Source organism: Culex quinquefasciatus, chromosome 2, assembly GCF_015732765.1.
Source record: "Culex quinquefasciatus strain JHB chromosome 2, VPISU_Cqui_1.0_pri_paternal, whole genome shotgun sequence".
NCBI classification, from domain to species: Eukaryota; Metazoa; Arthropoda; class Insecta; order Diptera; family Culicidae; genus Culex; species Culex quinquefasciatus.
The window spans coordinates 163,772,541-163,795,720 of record NC_051862.1 but is presented as its reverse complement, the minus strand read 5'-3'; the positions used below and the strand labels follow the sequence as shown (position 1 = coordinate 163,795,720).

At 39.9% G+C, this 23,180-nt stretch overlaps 3 protein-coding genes across 3 annotated transcripts; 2 read left to right on the top strand and 1 right to left on the bottom strand.

The window, feature by feature from the left end:
* The first annotated feature begins 6,167 nt into the window (after window positions 1–6,167).
* LOC6053632 (protein disulfide-isomerase A5) lies at window positions 6,168–15,512 on the top strand. The gene is made up of 5 exons (XM_038255370.1): window positions 6,168–6,377; window positions 12,974–13,411; window positions 13,473–13,693; window positions 13,753–14,333; window positions 14,390–15,512. The coding sequence occupies exons 1-5, from the start codon at window positions 6,345–6,347 to the stop codon at window positions 15,025–15,027; spliced, it is 1,911 nt and encodes a 636-aa protein (XP_038111298.1). The 5' UTR covers window positions 6,168–6,344; the 3' UTR covers window positions 15,028–15,512.
* A 2,048-nt stretch (window positions 15,513–17,560) lies between these two features.
* Window positions 17,561–19,087, bottom strand: LOC6053633 (ubiquinone biosynthesis O-methyltransferase). Its single transcript, XM_001869653.2, has 3 exons — window positions 18,812–19,087; window positions 18,365–18,502; window positions 17,561–18,305 (listed from the first exon to the last, which is right to left on the bottom strand). Exons 1-3 carry the CDS (start codon window positions 18,946–18,948, stop codon window positions 17,660–17,662), a joined length of 921 nt encoding a protein of 306 aa, XP_001869688.2. The 5' UTR covers window positions 18,949–19,087; the 3' UTR covers window positions 17,561–17,659.
* Window positions 19,088–21,441: 2,354 nt separating this feature from the next.
* LOC6053634 (intraflagellar transport protein 57 homolog) lies at window positions 21,442–22,876 on the top strand. Its single transcript, XM_001869654.2, has 3 exons — window positions 21,442–21,825; window positions 21,885–22,617; window positions 22,674–22,876. The coding sequence occupies exons 1-3, from the start codon at window positions 21,508–21,510 to the stop codon at window positions 22,829–22,831; spliced, it is 1,209 nt and encodes a 402-aa protein (XP_001869689.1). The 5' UTR covers window positions 21,442–21,507; the 3' UTR covers window positions 22,832–22,876.
* Window positions 22,877–23,180: the final 304 nt, after the last annotated feature.

The window sequence follows — 23,180 nt, the reverse complement described above, 5'->3', positions numbered from 1 at the left end:
ACATAAAAGAGACGGAAAATAACACGAAAAAACAGGACTGAGCGTCCACACAGGCACCGCACTACTGATGCCATTATTTAATTATAATGACCAATCACCCCATGCACTCGAACAGCGACACAAAAGAGACGGGAAATAACACGAAAAAACAGGACTGAGCGTCCACACAGGCACCGCACTACTGATGCCATTATTTAATTATAATGACCAATCACCCCATGCACTCGAACAGCGACATAAAAGAGACGGAAAATAACACGAAAAAACAGGACTGAGCGTCCACACAGGCACCGCACTACTGATGCCATTATTTAATTATAATGACCAATCACCCCATGCACTCGAACAGCGACACAAAAGAGACGGAAAATAACACGAAAAACAGGACTGAGCGTCCACACAGGCACCGCACTACTGATGCCATTATTTAATTATAATGACCAATCACCCCATGCACTCGAACAGCGACATAAAAGAGACGGAAAATAACACGAAAAAACAGGACTGAGCGTCCACACAGGCACCGCACTACTGATGCCATTATTTAATTATAATGACCAATCACCCCATGCACTCGAACAGCGACACAAAAGAGACGGAAAATAACACGAAAAACAGGACTGAGCGTCCACACAGGCACCGCACTACTGATGCCATTATTTAATTATAATGACCAATCACCCCATGCACTCGAACAGCGACATAAAAGAGACGGAAAATAACACGAAAAAACAGGACTGAGCGTCCACACAGGCACCGCACTACTGATGCCATTATTTAATTATAATGACCAATCACCCCATGCACTCGAACAGCGACATAAAAGAGACGGAAAATAACACGAAAAAACAGGACTGAGCGTCCACACAGGCACCGCACTACTGATCGCAGTAATACATTATGTTTATTATTTATTAACTTATTCTTCGAACATACGTTGACTACTTAACTACTTACTCCCTGATTAAAATCTAAATACAATAGAACATTGTTTGAACAATACATATTTGGTTGTAGAACAGTATTTTTTTAATGTTGATTTTTTTCATAGTTTAATCCAATGTGTCGCTATATTTGTTGTGAGCTTCCATTATTCTTTTTGGTGAGTTCTTTGCAGGCAATGGTGCCCTATTCTTTCTTCCGTGTCTTTTACAATGCACTATACATTAATATTGAACTATTATATTGGAGCGTGATCCTATAACTTTTCAGCAAATTTCTTTAAACAACATTCGACTCATTTTCTCAACAACTCTTTTCGCAGTAGTTGGCTTTGGGCTAAACCCGACTCAACTTCCAGGAACTGTTTTTGCTGCAGTTGGCCTTGGGCTAAACCCGACTTAACTTTCAGGACATTTTTTTTCTGCAGTTGGCCTTGGGCTAAACCCGACTCAACTTTTTAGGGCGATTGGCCTTGGGCTAAACCCGACTCAATCTTTTGCAGCAGTTGGCCTTGGGCTAAACCCGACTCAACTTTCAGGAACTCTTTTGCTGCAGTTGGCCTTGGGCTAAACCCGACTCAACTTTCAGGAACTCTTTTGCTGCAGTTGGCCTTGGGCTAAACCCGACTCAACTTTCAGGAACTCTTTTGCTGCTGTTGGCCTTGGGCTAAACCCGACTCAACTTTTTAGGGCGATTGGCCTTGGGCTAAACCCGACTCAATCTTTTGCAGCAGTTGGCCTTGGGCTAAACCCGACTCAACTTTCAGGAACTTTTTTGCTGCAGTTGGCCTTGGGCTAAACCCGACTCAACTTTCAGGAACTCTTTTGCTGTTGTTGGCCTTGGGCTAAACCCGACTCAACTTTTTAGGGCGATTGGCCTTGGGCTAAACCCGACTCAATCTTTTGCAGCAGTTGGCCTTGGGCTAAACCCGACTCAACTTTCAGGAACTCTTTTGCTGCAGTTGGCCTTGGGCTAAACCCGACTCAACTTTTTAGGACGATTGGCCTTGGGCTAAACCCGACTCAATCCCTTGCAGCAGTTGGCCTTGGGCTAAACCCGACTCAACTTTCAGGAACTCTTTTGTAGCAGTTATTTTTATCTCTTTATCAATGCTTCCAAACCATCAATTTAATTGAAAACTCTGCGCATTTAATCTCCTTTTTTTTACAAAGCTATAACTGTAATGTCTTTATAACTCCTCAAACAAATTTTGAATAGTTAATTAAAATGAAAGTTAATTTTACTTTGAAAATGTGTACCTATCTTGGTTCAACAAGCAATTGTTAATGCTCTGCTAAACATTCTTTTCATGTTCTGCAATTCGTAAATATCTCCCAAACTATTCAACTAAGCAAATTGATTACGATTAACATTATCTGAGCAAAGACTATTGAGGATATCTGAAAATTTACTTTTTTATATATAAATTTAAAAATTACTTTACCAAACTTATTTTTTTTTATCATTGGGGACTTATGTGAACTCGAACCAGACCTTACGAAACTAAGCTTTCCAAAATTCTTTCAGCCATTTTAAATTATTAAAATTATAGCATGAATTTTTAAATCCAATGATTATACACAAAACCTCATAACTCTCTCTTACATCTAATAATATAATGATATAAACACAAGCCATCCTTGAGCCTCCTCTTCACCAGGCTTCCATGCAATCATCCACAAGCTAGTCCACAAGTCATCTCTCCGTGAATAATTACATGTCTCTACTCCCTAAGGCCTTACAGCAAATATTCATAGGCCATCTCTCCACCAGGCTTTAGTGAATAACAGAGGGCGACCTCTATATCTCAATACAGGATTGTGCAGGCAGCTCGACCGCAGCCAGCACAAGCTGTCAATTCCGGACCCAAACAAAGCTAGAATAAAAGAACAGCTGTCTATTACGGAACCAACACTAGTCAACTGCGCACTGTAAACAAAATCAAAAATTGCAGACATACAATAGGAAGAAACAATTTTTTTTTGTAAAATTTTACCGCATGTTGTTATAGTTTATATTTTTGAGGTAATTTTTCTCAGTTTATGTGAAAACATACTGTTAAAGTTATTATCGTAAAGTACACATCAAGCCGATGAACTCATTTAAAGTTCTACATTTATCACATGGAACGTTTAACTTAACTACTGTGTAATCTGATTTTCATAAGGTTTTCTAGGCCCAGTGAAAAAAATATATTTTAACCCAAAAATGACGATCTTCTCGTCACAGTGTCCTGATGCAAACAAAACTCCAGCTGTAATGTAAACAAACTTTGAATGTGTTGGTAAATTTTTGACTAAAAAGCCTAATTACAGATTTTCTGAAATATACGATGCACAAAATAATAATAATAACAAATAAAAATTAACCTGTTTTTATTAAATTATTCGTCGCAAGAATCTATCCTTAAGTCACTCTTGGCTGTAAAGCATTTTTTTATAAGCACAGCAACTAAACATCACCTAAAGTCCTACTAAAAACTCGGCAACGTGTATAAGATAAACATCGCAGTTCCGCTCACCCAATTTTGGGTAATGTTATTATTGACAACTTCAATCGCAACCTTTTAATCGTGCATCATGTAAACAAAATCCTCGTTCCTCGATTGCACTGCTGTGTCGCACACATACAACAACATTCATTCCGCGGATTAGATTCGTGTGCGTCGATGGCCGCCCAACGATTACTGCAATCTTTGCATGACAGGACGAATGCAGAAGATAAGCCTAGTTTTGGACGCAAAGCACAGCGCGGGGGAGTGGGGTGGGGGAGATAAAAAGGTAGACACATCAACCCTTAGCCGAACTCTTGCCAGAGCTGTACACATTTAAAATTAACCCGACCTACTGAACATCCCAACCCAGCAAGCCATGCACGCGATCCTGATACACACACACAAGTAAATTTCTGCTCCGCTCTCTTCACACCAACAAAAACAACAAATAAAATAACTGGAAAATTCTCACCGAACTCCAGCAACTCGGCCAACAGTCCGGCTGCCTCCTAATGGCAATGCCTGCTCGGCTGCCCGCTGCCATCGTCGCTACGATGCCGTCCTGCTGCGCAAAAATGCCGGAACACGCACTTTTGTATTTTTTGTAACAATTGGCCTTTTCCTTTTATTTTTGTCCACATTTTATTCACAAAAAAAAACAAAAATTAACAACATGGCAGGATCGCCAATGTGATATCTTCCTATTTATTATTATCTCATTTAAAACACTATTAATCATATAAACGGGAGCAAAGCTCCATCTTTATTCTTCGACTTCATCTATTAGACTAACTCCCGATTCATGCTCGCTTTTCACTCACACATCCATAGCTCTACACGCTTATCACTGACTGCTTAATTTAGGATAATCTTCAGGATGCCACAGTGATGAGAATTGGTCAAACGGCTTAGAGTGATTAAAATGGGTATATTTCCCCTAGCATCTGGTCAAAATATGAGCACTCTAGGTCAACGGGAAGTGGGGCAAATCGGGACACAAAGTTTGAAGGTTCAAAAATGTAAAAAAAACTTAAAAAGGCTATAATTTAGGCAAAATTCAATTTAATTTCAAAATTCAAAATGCATCTTGAAGGGCTTCAAAAATGCAACAAAATGCAAGGTAGAGCATCCCAATTGGTTAATTCTAAAGGGAGTTATTGGCATTTTAGTGAAAAAATAACATAATTTTCAAACTGAAATAAAAAAGTGTTCCATCCAGATATCAACTCGAATCGACCTGCAGCTTGTAGGGGACATCTGGGACTACCATCTGAGACTGAGACCGCTTTGGGTAAGGCAGTTTAACATATCAAATAGACACTTTTACTTTTAGTGAATTTTTTGGTAGTAAATTTTTGCTCGGAGGACCCTTAGATCCCATTTTATGGTGATAATTTTATCATAATCGTGTTCCTGAGACAATTTCACATTAGAAACATGCATAAGAATGTTTGTATTCATCCATTTTAGCCCTTTAAAAATGAAAGTTAAAAACTTTGATTCACATTTATTGAAAATCAGGTTCGTTTCCAAGGATACTAGATGACACCAGAAAAAAAGCAGCTTCTTAATTTTTTTTTATCTTTCATTTTTTAAAGGGTTAAAATGGATGATAATATACATTTTTATATATGTTTCTATTGTGAAGTTGTCTCAGGAACACGAATATGATAAAATTATCACCATAAAATGGGATCTAAGAGGTCCTCCGAGCAAAAATTTACTACCAAAAAATTCACTAAAAGTAAAAGTGTCTATTCAATATGTTAAACTGCCTTACCCAAAGCGGTCTCAGTCTCAGATGGTAGTCCCAGATGTCCCCTACAAGCTGCAGGTCAAGGGGCTGGAAACTCTAATATTACTTAGGAATACTGAGTATACTAATGATATTCCAGTATACTTGTTAGTATACTAACCGAAAAGCAACAAACTGTTAGTATATTAAGATACTCTCAGTATATTGGTAAGTATGGTAGTATTGGTAAAATTCACTAAAAGTAAAAGTGTCTATTTGATACGTTAAACTGCCTTACCCAAAGTGGTCTCAGTCTCAGATGGTAGTCCCAGATGTCCTCTACAAGCTGCAGGTCGAACCGAGTTGATATCTGGATGGAAAACTTTTTTATTTCAGTTTGAAAATTATGCTAATTTTTCACTAAAATGCCAATAACTCCCTTTAGAATTAACCAATTGGGATGCTCTACCCTGCATTTTGTTGCATTTTTGAAGCCCTTCAAGATGCATTTTGAATTTTGAAATTTAATTGAATTTTGCCAAAGTTATAGTCTTTTTAAGATTTTTTACGTTTTTGAACCTTTAAACTTTGTGTCCCGATTTGCCCCACTTCCCGTTGACCTAGAGTGCTCATATTTTGACCAGATGCTAGTTTTATATGTACAAACAACCCCTGAAAATTTCAGGCAGATTGGTGAGGTCCAAACGACGTCCCATACAAAGGGGTATTCCCTGTTCGTGGACTCGCTCTTAATGATTCTAGTGTGTCTGCTTGTTTACAAACGCGGATTCGCCCTATTGAACTGTTATTACGGTTATATAACTTTATATTAAATATAAAAATAAAAATTTTATACGAATAGAAAAAAAATTAGTCCTGCGTCAAACCACAGCATTAAATTTAAAAGCCGTCATTCTCGGACGCCCCCAAACGAACCGGTTTGGAAGAATAATAACAAAACAATCACGCGACAGCCGGCCCGCGGCAAAGAGAAGAAGCCGAAAGAACGAAAAGTCAGCGCAAAAAGAAGATTGTCAATCTCTCGATTAGCTCGGCGGTGGCTGGCTGCAATTTTCGCGTTTTCTGCCGGCTGGTGAAAATTGTGCATTTTTTGTGTGTGGAAATTGAACCATTTTTAAATGTAGTGGCTTGAATAGCTTTCGAAAGTTCGAAATGAAAGTGAAATATTGGTACATTTTCGCGCTGGTAAGTGGCTCCGAAAAAGGCTGAAAAGAAGTGGGCGCTTCTCTTTAGAAGTTTTTTTTTTGTCTTTTGTATTTGCATCTCCCTTTCTCCTCCTGGCTCTGATGGTAAAGATCGACGCCGACGTCGCCACGTCAGGATTTTTTCTGCCTGTCTGCGTGCCTGCCCTTTCTCTTCCGCTTGACTTGTTTTGATTTTGATTTAATTAGGTTTATTTGATGGACATGAAGGACCTCCAGCAAAATAGGAAAGTTTGCTTTTTTTTCTAACGGTACCGGGACCAGCCATTAGTGCTGTGTGTGGTGTTCTTTGCCTCTCTTTACTTTTAATGTTGAGTTTATTTTTTAAATTAGGTAAAAAATTATTAAAATATCAATTGAGTTTATATTCAAAGTTAAAAATTTCTATTTAGAAAATTAGGCCATCACTAACTTTACAGAAAATAATTATTGGCTAAAACTGTAATTTTCATTGGAAAAAACTTGAGAGCGAGTCCAGAAATTTTCAGGGGTTGTTTGTACATATAAAACTAACATCTGGTCAAAATATGAGCACCCTAGGTCAACGGGAAGTGGGGCAAATAGGGACACAAAGTTTGAAGGTTCAAAAACGTAAAAAATCTTAAAAAGGCTATAACTTAGGCAAAATTCAATTTAATTTCACAATTTTAAATGCATCTTAAAGGGCTTCAAATGCAACAAATGCAGGGTAATTCTGGAGTTATTGGCATTTTAGTGAAAAATTAGCATAATTTTCAAACTGAAATAAAAGTTTTCCATCAAGATTCGACCTGCAGCTTGTAGAGGACATCTGGGACTACCATCTGAGACTGAGACCACTTTGGGTAAGGCAGTTTAACGTATCAAATAGACACTTTTACTTTTAGTGAATTTTTTGGAAGTAAATTTTTGCTCGGAGGACCCCTTAGATCCCATTTTCTGGTGATAATTTTATCATATTCGTGTTCCTGAGACAATTTCACATTAGAAACATGCATAAAAATGTTTGTTTTCATCCATTTTAACCCTTTAAAAAATGAAAGTTAAAAAAAACTTCGATTCACATTTATTGAAAATCAAGTTCGTTCAAGTTCATCAAGATGACACCAGAAAAAAAGCAGTTTCTTATTTTTTTTATCTTTCATTTTTTAAAAGGTTAAAATGGATGATAATATACATTTCTATGTATGTTTCTATTGTGAAATTGTCTCAGGAACACGAATATGATAAAATTATCACCATAAAATGGGATCTAAGGGGTCCCCCGAGAAAAAAATTACAACTAAAAAATTCACTAAAAGTAAAAGTGTCTATTCAATATGTTAAACTGCCTTACCCAAAGCGGTCTCAGTCTCAGATAGTAGTATCAGATGTCCTCTACAAGCTGCAGGTCGAACCGAGTTGATATCTGGATGGAACACTTTTTTATTTCAGTTTGAAAATTATGCTATTTTTTCACTAAAATGCCAATAACTCCCTTTAGAATTACCCTGCATTTTGTTGCATTTTTGAAGCCCTTTAAGATGCATTTAAAATTGTGAAATTAAATTGAATTTTGCCTAAGTTATAGCCTTTTTAAGATTTTTTACGTTTTTGAACCTTCAAACTTTGTGTCCCTATTTGCCCCATTTCCCGTTGACCTAGAGTGCTCATATTTTGGCCAGATGCTAGTTTTATATGTACAAACAACCCCTGAAAATTTCAGGCAGATTGGTGAGGTCCAAACGACGTCCCATTCAGGGGTATGCCCTGTTCGTGGACTCGCTCTTAAAACTTTTTGATCTTTCAGCAAATTTTAGCCCTGGAGATGGAGCCACACGTTGCTGTCATTTCAGGGCTACTTGCAAAGATGGTTTCCGATGTTGATATATATCACACATTTATTTATATTTATATACTTCTGTTGATAGAAATCACCGCTTTTATAATATGTAAAATTGCAAGAGTCTCAATATTCTTGTTCGTAAAATCTGTTAGGATCTCTCGCGTTCCGTCGGCCCAGTCCAAGGTCCAAACAATTAATGTTTATTGTTTTTGGAAGCAGCAAGACAGGTTTAAAAATAGGTATGTAAAGGAATGTTTGGTTCTGTAATTAAAATTTCGGGGATTTGAGATTCAAGTTACTTTCAGACAGGTTAGTAGAGGTTGTTGATTCAAGTTAGTTAGTTTTCCTGAAATGAATAATTGGACATAAATGATTAGTTAAATTAAAGTTAGTTGCAATGTACGACAAGACTACTGACGGAAACGACAGGACGGGGTCCAGAAAAATGCCCTTGACAAGTTAGTTTTCATATTTTATTTTGCAGTAAATTTATTTGATTTCCTTTAAATTTGAAATACATCATAGGTACCGTAAACTGGGGTGACTTTGATAGCCCGGGGTGACATTGATAGAAATTTGATTTGGCCACTAATTTTGGTACATCCAATGTAACAGTCTCATTTTTGCATATATGTTCGATAATAAGCTATCCCTTAATGCTTACATATTTAAAAATCTCAAAAATGTTTAGATATTAATTTGACGTGCATTTGAAAAACCTATCAAAGTCACCCCAGTTTACGGTACACAAAATAAAAATAAAATTTGAAATACATCATAGGTTTCGGAAGATACTGCTGTCCTTTTTTTCTGTTCTTTTCGAACCGGTTCCAGATCAAGGGTCGAGAAATAAAACAAGAACAACCAAAGAAAACAGCTTACACCACAAGGAAAGAAGACGAACACTTAAAGGACGATGAGAAACTACAGCGTCCGCGTGATGCTCCGGATGCGGCTGTAAGCGATTGAAACTTCAAAAAGTGCCTTTTTCCAGCTACGGTAAGATGGGTATTACCCATCATCAGGTATGTGACTTTAGTTGTATTTATTGTTCATAATCGGCTCACTGGTTGTCAATCTCTGTATGTTTTCCTCCTTCTGTAGAAGATTTATTTACTTCTTAAATTTTCATATTTCGATGCTTTCTTTTTTCTTCTCTATTTTGACGGTCTATCTGATTTTATTTCAACTTTCTTTTTGTTAATTATGATCTCAAAATTACGATCATGCTCTGCTTAGATATTCTAATCGAATCGGATTTTGGATTCTTATTTTATCTGTCTCGATGGTTTACAGGTAATACATCCATTAAAAAAAAAGTTTTTCTGGCATTTTCCCTTAAAATTAATTTTGTGTTTATTGCTTTGTTGGAACAGTCAAGTCGTCAATCAGTAAAAGTCCGTTAGCGTATGGAAAATGTACTCCGTTTGCACGTGCTACTTGATCCTAGTTTTGGGAGTTTTACTTTTTTAAATTCTTAAATTCTTAAATTATTAAATTGTTAAATTCTTAAATTCTAAAATTCTAAAATACTAAAATTCTAAAATTCTAAAATTCTAAAATTCTTAAATTCTTAAATTCTTAAATTCTGAAATTCTGAAATTCTTAAATTCTTAAATTCTTAAATTCTTAAATTCTTAAATTCTTAAATTCTTAAATTCTTAAATTCTTAAATTCTTAAATTCTTAAATTCTCAAATTCTCAAATTCTTAAATTTTGAAATTAGATGATCCCTTAATTTCAAAATTCTTTAATTCTTAAATTCAGAACCTTTTGAAAAAAGAACTGCAAAATTCTTAAATTCTTAAATGATATTATTTTTGTCACCATCATTACTGCCGTTCTACGCATAATTGTCCCATGTTCAAAAAAGTGCAACTGAGAAAAACGCTTTTGAAATTTTTCGACCGATTTCTGTGTTTCTACGCATAATTGTCCCGTGGGTTCCTATCCGTCCTATGTGTCCCTAATTGCCCCAGTTAATAGTTTATCACTCTTATTTACGATCCTCTTGCTATACAATAGATAAACAAGGCATAATGCTTCGTTAAACTGATGATTCTATGAGAGAAAATACTTGGTGGGACAATTATGCGTAGAAGTGTAATGATGGGACAAACAGACTTAAAAAAAAAAAACGGAATCGACGTAACACCTTATAATGTGGCCCTCTTAAACCTTGCGGTTTCGTCAACGGTTCCACAGGTGTGTATCGTTCTTTTTGCGACAAGACTCCGCCTCCCGGGTCTCCTAAGTGTGAAGGTATGGCACGGGGAGAGGGCACCGAATACCTATATTTTACACTTAGAATTTTTTGCGTCCGCCTCGGGATTCGAACCAGCGACTTCTGGATTGTGAGTCCAGCGCGCGGTCCGATTGATCCACACAGGCAGACGGACAAACAGACTTGGTGTTGTTTTTGATGAGTTTCCGAACAATGTATTAGATTTTATGTGTTTTTCTAAAAGTATACGACAAACTATACATACAAATGTCAAAAAGTCAAAATCGTCCAAAAATGACATGGGACAATTATGCGTAGAACGGCAGCATAGGTAAGAAAAACTGATAATATTGGAGTATTTTCAGAGACATATTTTAGGTTCGAAAAATTTTAAGAAGAAAATAAATACAAATTTCGTGTTTCGATTTTTTGAGTGGCGAAAATCATCAAGTCAACTGCATTTTAAATTTCAGATCCCTAGATTTATGAATTTTTCAAGATTTTCAAACTTATAAATTTTATGATCGTTTTTAATTGTTTTAATTTTAGAATTTAAATTTGATTTGATGTTCCCTGGGCCTTGTCAAGTCAAGGGGCATGATTTGATCCTAGTGCATTAGTTAAAATTTGGGTATAAATTCTTTTTTATAAGCACTATGGACACCACTTCATGCTACGAGAACTCGCTTTGCCGCAGCCCCAGGGCTTAAGCGTTGACCGATAAGCTGTCTTCGTGAACTAAGTAGTTCTCCGATAGTGAAAATATCACAATTGCACAAGACACCGCTGCTTCTGTGACTTTTTCACTATCACAATGTGGGATTTAGGTCGGGACTTCAGGATAGTACAATTGATTTGTTGCTTAGCATTAGCATTTAAAATAAACCTGTATCCTTTCCAAATCTTTTTGATGTTAAATTTAGTTGCAATTATTAAGTTAGAGTAATGCTATCAATAAACTTTGATTGATGTAGAATACTAGGCATTCTTTTATGTCAAATTGTCCATAGAGTCTCGATCAATCAATATTGTAATGATATCGGGCAAAATTCGTTGATCTGTTGAACTAAGGGTTTTCGGATTATGGTTGTATCGACCATTGTTGCGAATCGAGGAACTACGGATCTATTGACGTAAATGGTCATTTCTTTTTCAAATCGCGATTCTGTCCTATTTGTATATCAGTTCATAAATTTTTATTGTTTTTGATAAAAGTAGTACTACAACAGTTAAAGGAATGTTTAGTTTTAAACATTAAGTTTGGAGGATTTCAGATTAAAGTTTAGATTTTCAATCCAAAGTAGTTAGCAAATGAATATTTGGACTTATATGAATAATTGAATAAATTGGACTTATGAATAACACACAACTGTGCATTTATTCTAGAGTCAGATCCATACAGCGTCAGTGTTTATTTGGTCGAAGTGTACTAATTCATTGGCAGATCTGATTCTAGTTGTAATGTACGACAAGACTACTGACGGACGTGACAGGACGAGGGCCCAGTTTAGAGGTTTCAACATCAACGATGTGCGGCTGGACCACCCTCCCAAAAAAAAAAAAAAAAAAATATTTAAATTTGATTTGATGTTTAATGTTTTAATTTCTATTTAGAATTTCTTTTTTTTTGCCGAAATGATTGTTATGGCTTCTCACTCTAGTTCACTCATCCTAGCAAAAAAAAAAAAAAAAAAAATGTGCATAAAATTTTCTGCGTTCTGAGATTCGGCCTCATACGACTATTTTTATACAAGTTTATTTAATCGTCTGTGATTTTTGTGTTTCTTCTGATGGAGCTCTTGATTTTGTTCCCAAATATTTTTTTTTTATTTCATAAAAAAATGAAACTCTCTTGTATGTTGTCGCGAAATTATTTTGGAATTTGGGATGGCGCGGATTTGGCGCGGATTGGAATTTGGGACGGCGCGGATTTTTTTCGTCTTCTCCGTAACAACCCTGTGTGTTCAAAACTCGAGACAGTGTTGCCAGATCTTCAATGTTGTGGACTCGTTGGAAAGTTCTTTTACCTAACCAACGATGTGTCGGATGATGAAATCGGACATCGTTTACTTAATATAAATTAGATCCGGATATTTTAAAGTTTTTGTAAGATTCTCTTCTTGGAATTTATTCTTTGGACCACCACGACACGACTACCTAGTGTATGTGTGGACTAAAGTGTGTCGCTTAGCTTGTAGGAGCGTTTAAAGAAAAATCACGCGTTTTCCTTAGTAACTTCCTTGTAAATTTTATCCCGCCAGTGACAAGCCAGTTTTTAACCAAATAAGTTCAAATTTGAGATGAGAGTCCCTACGGTTACCCTCTACAAGATGGCCCTTATTCCAGCTAGATCCGAGCACCTTTTAAAAAAAATGACCCACCCTAATGAACACTTTGACCATTTTTTGTATTAGCCAAATCGTTCTGGAAATACAGAACTATTACTTTAAGCCGTTAAAAAGATTCTACCAAGTTTGTGCAAGTGGTTTTGTCTGTGCTAAAATTAAACTTAAAAAAATCCCACAATCACCTCTAACAACCTCCCTTCCAGCTATGCGCGCTGCACTTGCACTCGGCCGCGGCGAAAACCAACGCCAAAAGTACGGTCGTCGAGGGCATCACCGACATGAAGGATCTGAAGAAGCTGTTCCGGACGAAAAACAACGTGCTCGTGCTGTTCGTGTCCAGCCAGAAGGAGGCGCACAGCACTCTGAACGCGTTCCGCGATGCCGCCGAAATCATCAAGGGCCAGGGCACGATGGTTCTGCTGGACTGCAGCAACGGTGAAATGAAGAAGATGTGCAAAAAGTTGAAGGCGCAACCGAGCCCGTACACGCTGAAGCACTACAAGGATGGGGACTTCCACAAGGACTACGACCGGCAGCTGACGGCCACCAGTATGGCGAACTTTATGCGCGATCCGACGGGAGACTTGCCGTGGGAGGAAGATCCGGTCGGGGTGGACGTCGTGCACGTGCCGGACGCGGTGGTAAGTAGGCTGTGAGAAGAATTGTTTGACAGTTTTGGTTTGAGAAATGGCTCACTTGCAGGCTCTGGGGAAGTTTCTGAAGAAGGAGGTGCGGCCGATTCTGGTCATGTTCTACGCACCGTGGTGCGGCTTCTGCAAGACGTTAAAGCCGGAGTTTTCCGGCGCCGCGACGGAACTCAAGCCGAAGTATGTGCTGGCGGCGATCGACGTGAACCGACCGGAGAACTCGATTATCCGCAAGCAGTACAACATTACCGGATTTCCCACGTTGCTGTACTACGAGTGGGTAGAATGCTTTTCCTAGGGAGTTACATAAGAATGATCGTTGATTTCATTTTCAGGAACGGCCGCATGAAGCACACCTTCGACGGGGAGAACAACAAGGCCGGAATCGTGGCGTTCATGAAGAACCCGGCCGCTCCACCGCCAACCAAGCCGAAAGAGCCGGACTGGGCGTCGGAACCGAGCTCGGAGATCGTGCACCTGGGCAGTGCCAACTTTGAACCCGCTCTGAAGGACGAAAAGTCCGCGCTGGTCATGTTCTACGCGCCGTGGTGTGGCCACTGCAAAAAGATGAAGCCGGAGTACGAGAAGGCCGCCACCATCATGAAGGAGAGTAAAATCGCCGGCGTGCTGGCCGCGCTGGATGCCACCAAGGAGCAGGCCATTGCGCAGCAGTTTGGCGTGCGAGGTTATCCGACGGTGAAGTACTTTAGCAACGGGCAGTTCAAGTTCGATGCGAACGTTCGCGACGCGGACAAGATTGTGGAGTTTATGAAGAATCCATCGGAGCCGCCACCGCCACCAGCTCCGGAAGCGCCGTGGGAGGAGGAGCAGAACGAGGTGGTCCATCTGAACGATGAAACGTTCAAGCCATTCCTGAAGAAGAAGAAGCACGTGCTCGTCATGTTCTATGCGCCTTGTAAGTATCATCAGCAGAATGGTTAAGCTCGGTAAATGACGCTCAATTTTCTACAGGGTGCGGTCACTGCAAGCGAGCCAAGCCCGAGTTTGGCAAAGCTGCGGAACACTTCAAGGAAGACCCCAAGGTTGCCCTCGCCGCTGTGGACTGCACGCGCCACAACGGAGTCTGCTCGGCGTACGAAGTGCGCGGTTATCCGACGCTCAAATACTTTAGCTATCTGAAAACCGTCAAGGAGTACAACGGAGGTCGCCTTGAAGCGAACTTTATCAAGTTCCTAAGCGATCCAACCGCCCCAACGGCGGAGAAGGCCGCCGCCGAACCGTACGGAGACTTCCCCGGCTCGGACAAGCTCATCATCATGACGGACAAAACCGCCGACGACGTGCTGCAAAACGAGGATCGCGTCCTCGTGATGTTCTACGCTCCGTGGTGCGGCCACTGCAAGCGCATGAAGCCGGACTTTGCCGAGGTGGCGAACCTCCTCGTCCAGCACAACGTCCCAGGTAAGGTGGCGGCCGTCGATTGCACCGAGCACCCGAAAACGGCAGAACGGTTCGAAATCCAGGGCTTCCCCACGCTCAAATACTTTGTCCGGGGGAAGTTTGTCAAGAACTACGAGGGCAAGCGAACGGCCCAGGCCATGTTTGAGTTTATCCGTTCGAACGGGGCCAGCACAAAGGATGAGCTGTGAACGCGGGGGAAGACAGAACCCGCCAGCAAAATAACTCTCGCACAAAGAGAAGCAACGGTGTCATAGCGCACGAAGCGAGTGATCTTCAAACTACTGTATCTGCCTCAGTTATTCTATTCCTCACAGTGTCACTCTATCTGTAGATTGTTTTTCTATACAAACACATTGTGTCTAATTTCTAATTTTCTAAGAGTATATTCTTCCCTCGAATCTGTAAGCAGTTCCGGTCGTCTGTAATGCACAAAAAACATCCCACGCGAACACTTTAAACGGCAAGGTTCGAATACGTAAACATCAAACGCGGACAAACAAACTGAGACTCTTAGAGAAACTCAACTCAAAAGACTTCCAATTTTTGGCACGAACGATCAAGAGCAGCAGCAGCAGCAGCAGCGTTAGCGTGTGTATGAGTGATTAATTTGAGTATTTGCAAGCTGAATCTGTATGAATGAAAATATAGGTGTTTTATTTTTTTAAATGTAGATAAACCCGCGCCCGTGTTGTGGTTTTTGATCCGAACGATTCCTTTTTCTAGAAGATTGTTGCGGGTTGAGGGTCGATTTTTCATCTTGAGCATAATCAACGTGTACAGTCCAGAGATGGAAAGCGACGCTGATGACAAGGATGCTTTCAAGATTGTCATCTGCGACTTCAACAGAACGACCTCATCGACTTCTAAACCTACTCGTACATGGAACAAAACGCTTCGAAAGTCTTCAAAAATCGCAACGCCTTGCCGCGAGCCTAATTCTGTCGCGATAAAGAAGGGACAAGTGCTACGAACGATCTACGCATACGCTGGAGTAAGGATAACCAGGACATTGGAAGAAACGACTTCAGCGAAGGGTTAAGAGCAATACATGAGAGAAGTTAAGGATACCATAAAAAAGCTCAAAAGCAATAATGCAGATGGATTGTCTTTGGTTGACCGGACATGTCACAAGCTACATGATACAGGCGATCTAAAAATTGTGAACATCCTTGCTGGAATCATGGCCTAGAGCGCGTCACATGTCGCCGTGCTGATTGCACGGTGCACTAGAGAAAGCTAGTCGAATTAGCATCCCGCTTTATATTGGCGTCGCCAGGAAAAGCTGTAGATTTAAAAAATGCGTGGATTCTCCCATGTTGTAAGGGGGATGCAGTTACTTCAAATCATCTGGACGTTTCTCTCTTTTTAGGTGAAAGCTTCAAACACAACGCGACAAAGTTTTCTGCACAAACGAGAAATGTTGAAGGAACCAGCAAACCTACTGTATTCAATTCTGGAAAGTTTAAACGAGGTTGTATTTTTTTCCTTCTAGTTATAGCCGGTCTTCCCTACAAAAATCACTGAAATGTGCTAAAGGTGGAGTGCAAACTTTAACGCGATTTACCATGTAGACGATAAAGTCAATGCCACACAGAACATTGAAAAAAACCTGAACGAACTAGAAGGTTTCCTAACGACCATTACGAAAACAACTGTGACGTAGATACTGAGTACGACTCAATGCACATTGCAAGATTTTATGCATTAGGTCACGGGTATGAATCTTCAAGCAATTTCAATATGGCGACTTGTATCAGAAGAAAGTGAAGCATTTTCGCTAGTTCTCACTGTTCTGTGTTCTGCGTGCACGTCCGCAAACGTAGACACACACACATACAAACACAAAGCGCCACCAAGAGACAAAAGGTGATTATGAATATTTTTGACACTTTCGTTAAAAATATGCGGTTTTGAAAAAACAAATAACAAAACCAACTTTTATGTGTTGTTCGACTGTCAAACCTGTAATTCGTTGCTGATTTGTTCGAAAATTTGTTAAAAATAATAAGTTTTTTTGCAGCACCCATTTTGGACGGACATTTCTGTTGTCACCTTCTGGTTCCTTGGATTGGCCATGGATAATTTTACAGTGTAATAAACAGGGCAGCTACCACCACGTGGCGCCACTGTTCCGAATGAGAAAATGATACAGATTTTTCAGACGAGTTTCAATTCCGTGATTAGGTTCTTTAAGTTCACATCTGTTTGGGAACTGCAATTGTAGGGAAAAATTTGATGCAATTGAGTATCTTAACTTGAAGTTCACGTCCGTGTTAGGGAAGCGATCGAATGCATAAATTTTTCCGCTAGTATTGCACTTCTTAAATAGAAATGTATTTTTCAAGTACTCAATGCATACAGTTTTGAAATAAAATTAAAAATAAAAAACGTAGGGATTAATTAAACTAACATAAACTGCCTTATTCAACGTAATTTCGGTTATGCATTTTGATTTTTTTTTAAACTTTAGCCTTTTTAGTTAAACCTTTGGACCGTAGTTGAAAGATTGATACCACCTTTCCTTTAACTATCCCTCATCTATTAGCTATTTCGATGGTTATTTTGTAACTTTTTTCCTCCCCTTGCTCAATTTGTTCTCTTATGTAACAGTAAACTCTTTCCCGTTTGAATTAGTCAACAGCTGCACTGATTTGCCAAAACAATCCAACAAATAAGATGAAATGAAAGATTGATACAGAATAGCTGACAAAGTTTGTAAACAAAAGTTGTTTTCTAAAATTTTATTTTATCATTCAATGGCTTGATTGTCGACACTGTGTTCCCAAAAGGGCAGCTATTGCTTCTCAAATAAGTTGCTCGTTACATCTTAACGGCATGTAGCCCGTAGTTGCACTCGTCACTCTCGATGAACGACCACGAGTTGAACATGCGATCGTAGAAGAACCCGCGGACGCGCTTCGTCTTGCACTGATACTGATCGAGAATTTTGCTGATCTGTCCGGGCGAGACAAACTTCTCGTAAAAGTGGGTTCCCTTCGGGATAAACTTTAGGATGTATTCTGGTACGATGATGAACATGAACCACGCCAGCATGGTTTGGTTCTCGGTGGTGACGAACAGCGAACCGCCCGGCTTGAGACAGCGCACGCACGCCTCCAGAATGGGCACCTTCTCGTCCACGTGTTCCATGACTTCGGAGCAAACGATGGCGTCGTACGTGCCGGCGAACTTTTTCGCGTGTTCTTCAACGGTGATTGCGTGGTATTCGAGGCGGTCCTTCAGATCTGCGGACTCCGTTTCCAGGTGACGCTTGGCGAGGTCGATCATCTCCGTACCAGGGTCTACGCCGACCACGTACGCTCCAAGTCGGGCCAGATCTTCAGCGAGGACGCCGCCGCCGCAGCCGGCTTCAAGGATGCGAACGCCTTTCAGTGAGTCCGGCTTGGAGATGTCGGCTTTGGAGATTCGACCGGTTTCGGCTAGTCCTTCGACTACGAGGGGGACTCTGGAAGCGAAATTGATTGTGATTAAGGAATTCGATCACGAAGATTATCGACTAATTACCTCACTTGGTAGAAGGTGTGCAGCATTTTGGCGGGTCCATTTTTGTTCCACCAGAACGTCACCATCTTGGCCAGGTGGTCCAGCTCGGTTTTGCTGACGCTGTCTGTCGGTGCATCTTCCTTAGGGCGGCTATCATTGCTGTGAAAGCATGACATAACAAATATTGTTATTACTGATAAGGTAATTTTCGAGTGTGGTTTTCATACACGTATGCCAAGGTGAGATAAAGCGGTTGCCAACAATAGGCGCCCTTTTAAATATTTAATCATTTTTCGTACGCCACGAACACGCACAATCCCCGAAACCAAAAACTGCTTCATCATGCAGCAGAGCGTGCTACATGCTGCACCCATCCCGACTGATGCGAAACAGGTTGAACGGACGTTCAAATTTAACCTTGATCACTTGACTTTTACGCCCGGGATGAGCCTCCTTTGCCATACTCACAGTCCTATGATAAAGTTGCCAAACTTGGCCTCCAAAGCTCGAGCCACCAGATCCAGCTTGAGCAGTCCGATAACTGCCTCAGTCACGCGAAATACCATTCCCAGGACCAGGTATAGTCCGTAGTATGGACTCAACATCCTTGTAACACCTGCGAAACGACGGATAAAGTTCAAACGTTGAAATCCACCGCGTCGCGATGCCAAACTCAAACTGAGCCGCACTCCTGGATGAGTCGGTGGTTATAATCTGAACAAAAATATGATTTGTTTCGGCAGTCTCACACACCAATATATGAGTTCTGTTGCGTCATGAAGCGCTCCAGAAGCGTATCGCCGCCACCGCGGGCTCTATAATTGCGCAAAATCAGCGTGGGTCGACGATGATGCTCCTTGTGTTTTGGTGGAGAGAGCGTGAATAGTAACCGGTTACCGGCGTCTTAGTGTATGTTGAATTTTTGGGGGTGTTATTTTTGTTCTCAGTGGCTTATTGTCTTGCATGAGTTCCCGATTGACGTAGAGTAATTTGCTAATAGAGGAACAGCAAATAATATGATTTGAGCCCTTTTGAAAAAGTTGGTCAAACTTAACCAAGTGGTGATTCTTAAAACGTTAGAATCAATATTTTTGTCAAGTTACACTTATTAACATTAACATGATCAATGGTTTCCAAGATATCATAGATTGAAAATTGAGGGTCAATTGGGAAGAACCGTAGAACAGAACATAAACAAACTTATTTTTGGTAACTTTCATTCTTTGCAAGGCGCAATCTCAGCAATCAAAGGTCAGATTAACAAAGTCTAAAAAGCAAATTGTAGAGAATTTTCTCAGCTTTTCGAGTTTTTGAACACTATTTTGAAAAATTAAAGAAGACAATTTTGTTGTATAATTTTGCCTTAAAATGGCTGAAACAAAAAAACAGTGCACTTTATCAAAAATTTTACTGGCGTACTGGGATGAGTGCATTTTTGATACTTTCCAAAAAAATTGGTAACTTGCACAAAACCAAAAGGTCCGTCATACCCGGTCATCAGAGTATGGGTGTTGGAGGCTGTTGCAAAAAGATATTAAGGTTTTTAAAAAATCCATTTTCAGCAGTAATTTGCAAAAGCTATGAGAAAAAGTTAAACCAATCCTGGATGTCTATAGCACATTTTAAAGGGTTTGAAAAGATCTTTCGAATGCATCTAAGAGAGTTGGAATTGATGAAGTTTTACGGAAATGCGAGCAATTTTAAGATTTTTCATGTTTTTTGGACCTCAAACTTCAATGCCCGTTTTACCCCACTTCCCTTTGTCGTAGAGGGCTCATATTTGGCATGAGTTCATCTCATGTATAGACAAACAAACGCTGAAAGTTTCATCCAAATCGGAGCACCTCGATACGACCTCTAGAACAAACCGAGCAATATTTACAAAAACTGCCTCTTAAATAGAAATGTATTTTTCAAGTACTCAATGCATACAGTTTTGAAATAAAATTAAAAATAAAGAAAAACGTAGGGATTAATTAAACTAACATCAACTGCCTTATTCAACGTAATTTCGGTTATGCATTTTGTTTTTTTAAACTTTAGCCTTTTTAGTTAAACCTTTGGACCGTAGTTGAAAGATTGATACCACCTTTCCTTTAACTATCCCTCATCTATTAGCTTATTTCAATGGTTATTTTGTAACTTTTTTCCTCCCCTTGCTCAATTTGTTCTCTTATGTAACAGTAAACTCTTTCCCGTTTGAATTAGTCAACAGCTGCACTGATTTGCCAAAACAATCCAACAAATAAGATGAAATGAAAGATTGATGAAAGATTGATCCTCGGGCTGGTTTTACGCGTGAAATTGTCCGAGGATTCCGAATATGATAAAATTGAGACCAAAAAGTGCCGCTATGGCGGCCTACAGGGGAAAAACTAACGTTGTAAAATGTTTGTTCAAGAAAAACCTAAAAACTATGAGAAAAACTACGATTGGCCAAAAAGTTAATACCATAGGCTTATAGTCCATAAAATTACCTATCTTTTGACCTATGGGAGTATGGGTGTTGGAGGCTGTTGCAAAAATATATTAAGGCGACATAAACTTTGAAAAATATTTGCAACGGCTTAATACTAGAGAAACTAGTTTGAATTGTCAAATATAGGACTTTTTGTGGATTTTTTAGGGTGCACAGCAACCAAGGAAGTTGTTCTTTTTCCAAATTTGTCAAACTTACGGGCCCAATCCTGCAAGAACCTGATTTTAAAAATAGACAAACTTTGTTGTAAATAACTTGGAAGATAGTATTTTAGGGGATGAATAAAAAATCATATTGAAAGTTCCCGTAGTTTTGAAGATACTAAAATGACTGTAACAAAAATCTGGGTGCAAAAGCTCTGGTTGATGTGTACCGTTAATTGAAGAAATGGTGGATAAAAAAGTAATTTTCTGTAACATACATGATAAATAAAATCTTTTTTTTAAGATCTAATTTGAAGGTTTTTGTATATCATTATAAAAATTGCGTTTGTTTTTATCATTAAAGCGAGGGAGGAGGGACATTTTCTTTCCCAAACAAGCGTAATCGCTCATGCGCATCAATTACCTTGGTAACGGATCCTTGATGGTTTGTTGTGGCCTCGTAAAGCTCACTTGGGCTCCCTTCCAGTCGAATTACAGCTGTCTCGAGTAAAAAATAAAGAACACCTTGATCGATTCCAAAGATGTTCCGCCACGAGTACGGGCTGGCGATGGACCGGGACCAGAACGGTGCCTCGTCGGTTTCGTCCTACCAGGTGGACGATCTGATGGAGAAGCTCAAGCTGCTCAACTACGAGCGGTTGCTGCTGAAGGAGATGAAGATGAAGCAAATCAATCGGTACTACTTCCTCAAGTCGTTCAATCCCGGCGAGCAGTTCTTCATGTTTACATCGATCTGCGCCTGGTTGATCCGGAAGATTGGCAAGACGTTTGACCAACCGCAGGAGTTTGACGATCCCAACATGGTCATTTCGAGGATCATTCGTGTGCTGCAGGAAATGGTGGGTAGCTTTCGGTGTTCTTTGGAACTTGTATTAGACGATTTTATTCTGTTTTCAAGGACGTCCCGACGGATTTTCAGACAAACAAGTTGATTCAAGGAGCGGGACCGATTTGTGTTTACATTATGGACTGTTTGGCAACGCAGGCCCTGAAGCTAACCAAGTTTCAGCTGAAACGTCCCGAATGCAAAAAGGAGGACGATCCGATGGTGGATTTAATCGAGAACGATTCGGAAATCATTCTCGAGAAGGTCGAGGAGGAGCAGATGGCCGGAGCGAGCGACGAGAGTGACGACGAGGGAAACGGATTGTTTGATTTGAACTTTGCCGATCAGAAGAGCAAGAAGGTCACCAACAAGGAGTACAAGGTTGACTCGCTGACGGACAGTGAGAATTGGCGGTTGGAATTGGAGCGCGTTTTGCCACAGTTGAAGGTGGTGGTGAAGACGGATTCGCGGGATTGGCGGGCACATTTGGAGCAAATGAGAAGCTTGCGGTCGAACATTGAAAGCGCTACGGAGGAAACGGATGGGCAGCTGAAGAAACTGCAGACGGATATAAGCTATGTGATGGAGAAGATCGAGAGTCGGGAGAAGCACTTGAACAACGATTTGAAGGAGTTGATCCAGCAGTACAAGCAAATACTGGTCGAGTACAATCAGGTGAACGGGCTGATGAAGGAGAATGACCAGGAAAAGACGGAGAAGGAACACGAGCTGTCGAAGATTACAAATGAGTTGGAGAATATCAAGATTCAGATGGAGCAGCGTGGAAATTCGATGACAGATGGCAGTAAGTGTTTATTTGGTTTTCTACTCGAGTCTTTGTTTAAAACATGATTCTTTTAGGTCCTCTGATAAACATCAAGAAGGCGATCTTCAGGATCAAAGAGGAAATTTCCGAAATGGACATCAAAATTGGAGTTATGGAACACACGTTGAACTCGGAAATCATCAAGCAAAGTACGCAATATGCCGAGTTTGATTCGTTGGTTATGGCACATTAGAAGATGATCACAAATAAACTAAGTTGGGTGAATGTTTTCAAAACAGCCGGGATGAGGCCAATTTGTTTCTAGGTTTCGAATGCCACATACTAACGAAGACCCTAAGGACAAAGTACGTTTAAAGACTAGAAACGCTAAAGACTGAAGACACCATAAGACTGAAGACCCCACAAAACTGAAAACGCCACAAGACTGAAGACACCATATGACTGAAAAACCAATAAAATGAAATAAAATGACCATAAGACAATAAGACTGAAAATGCCACAAGACTGAAGACAGTATAAGACTGAAGACACCACAATACTGAAGAGGCCATAAGACTACAGACATTATAAAACTGAAGGCA

Coding starts and splice junctions, on each gene's coding strand:
- LOC6053633 (XM_001869653.2), bottom strand. CDS start 18,948: ATGTTGAGTCCATACTACGGACTATACCTGGTCCTGGGAATGGTATTT. Junction 18,503..18,811: donor GGCAACTTTATCATAGGACT/GTGAGTATGGCA, acceptor ATGCTTTCACAG/CAATGATAGCCGCCCTAAGG. Junction 18,306..18,364: donor CACACCTTCTACCAAGTGAG/GTAATTAGTCGA, acceptor TTTCGCTTCCAG/AGTCCCCCTCGTAGTCGAAG.
- LOC6053632 (XM_038255370.1), top strand. CDS start 6,345: ATGAAAGTGAAATATTGGTACATTTTCGCGCTG. Junction 6,378..12,973: donor ATTGGTACATTTTCGCGCTG/GTAAGTGGCTCC, acceptor CCTCCCTTCCAG/CTATGCGCGCTGCACTTGCA. Junction 14,334..14,389: donor CGTCATGTTCTATGCGCCTT/GTAAGTATCATC, acceptor AATTTTCTACAG/GGTGCGGTCACTGCAAGCGA.
- LOC6053634 (XM_001869654.2), top strand. CDS start 21,508: ATGTTCCGCCACGAGTACGGGCTGGCGATGGACCGGGACCAGAACGGT. Junction 21,826..21,884: donor TTCGTGTGCTGCAGGAAATG/GTGGGTAGCTTT, acceptor TCTGTTTTCAAG/GACGTCCCGACGGATTTTCA. Junction 22,618..22,673: donor AAATTCGATGACAGATGGCA/GTAAGTGTTTAT, acceptor TGATTCTTTTAG/GTCCTCTGATAAACATCAAG.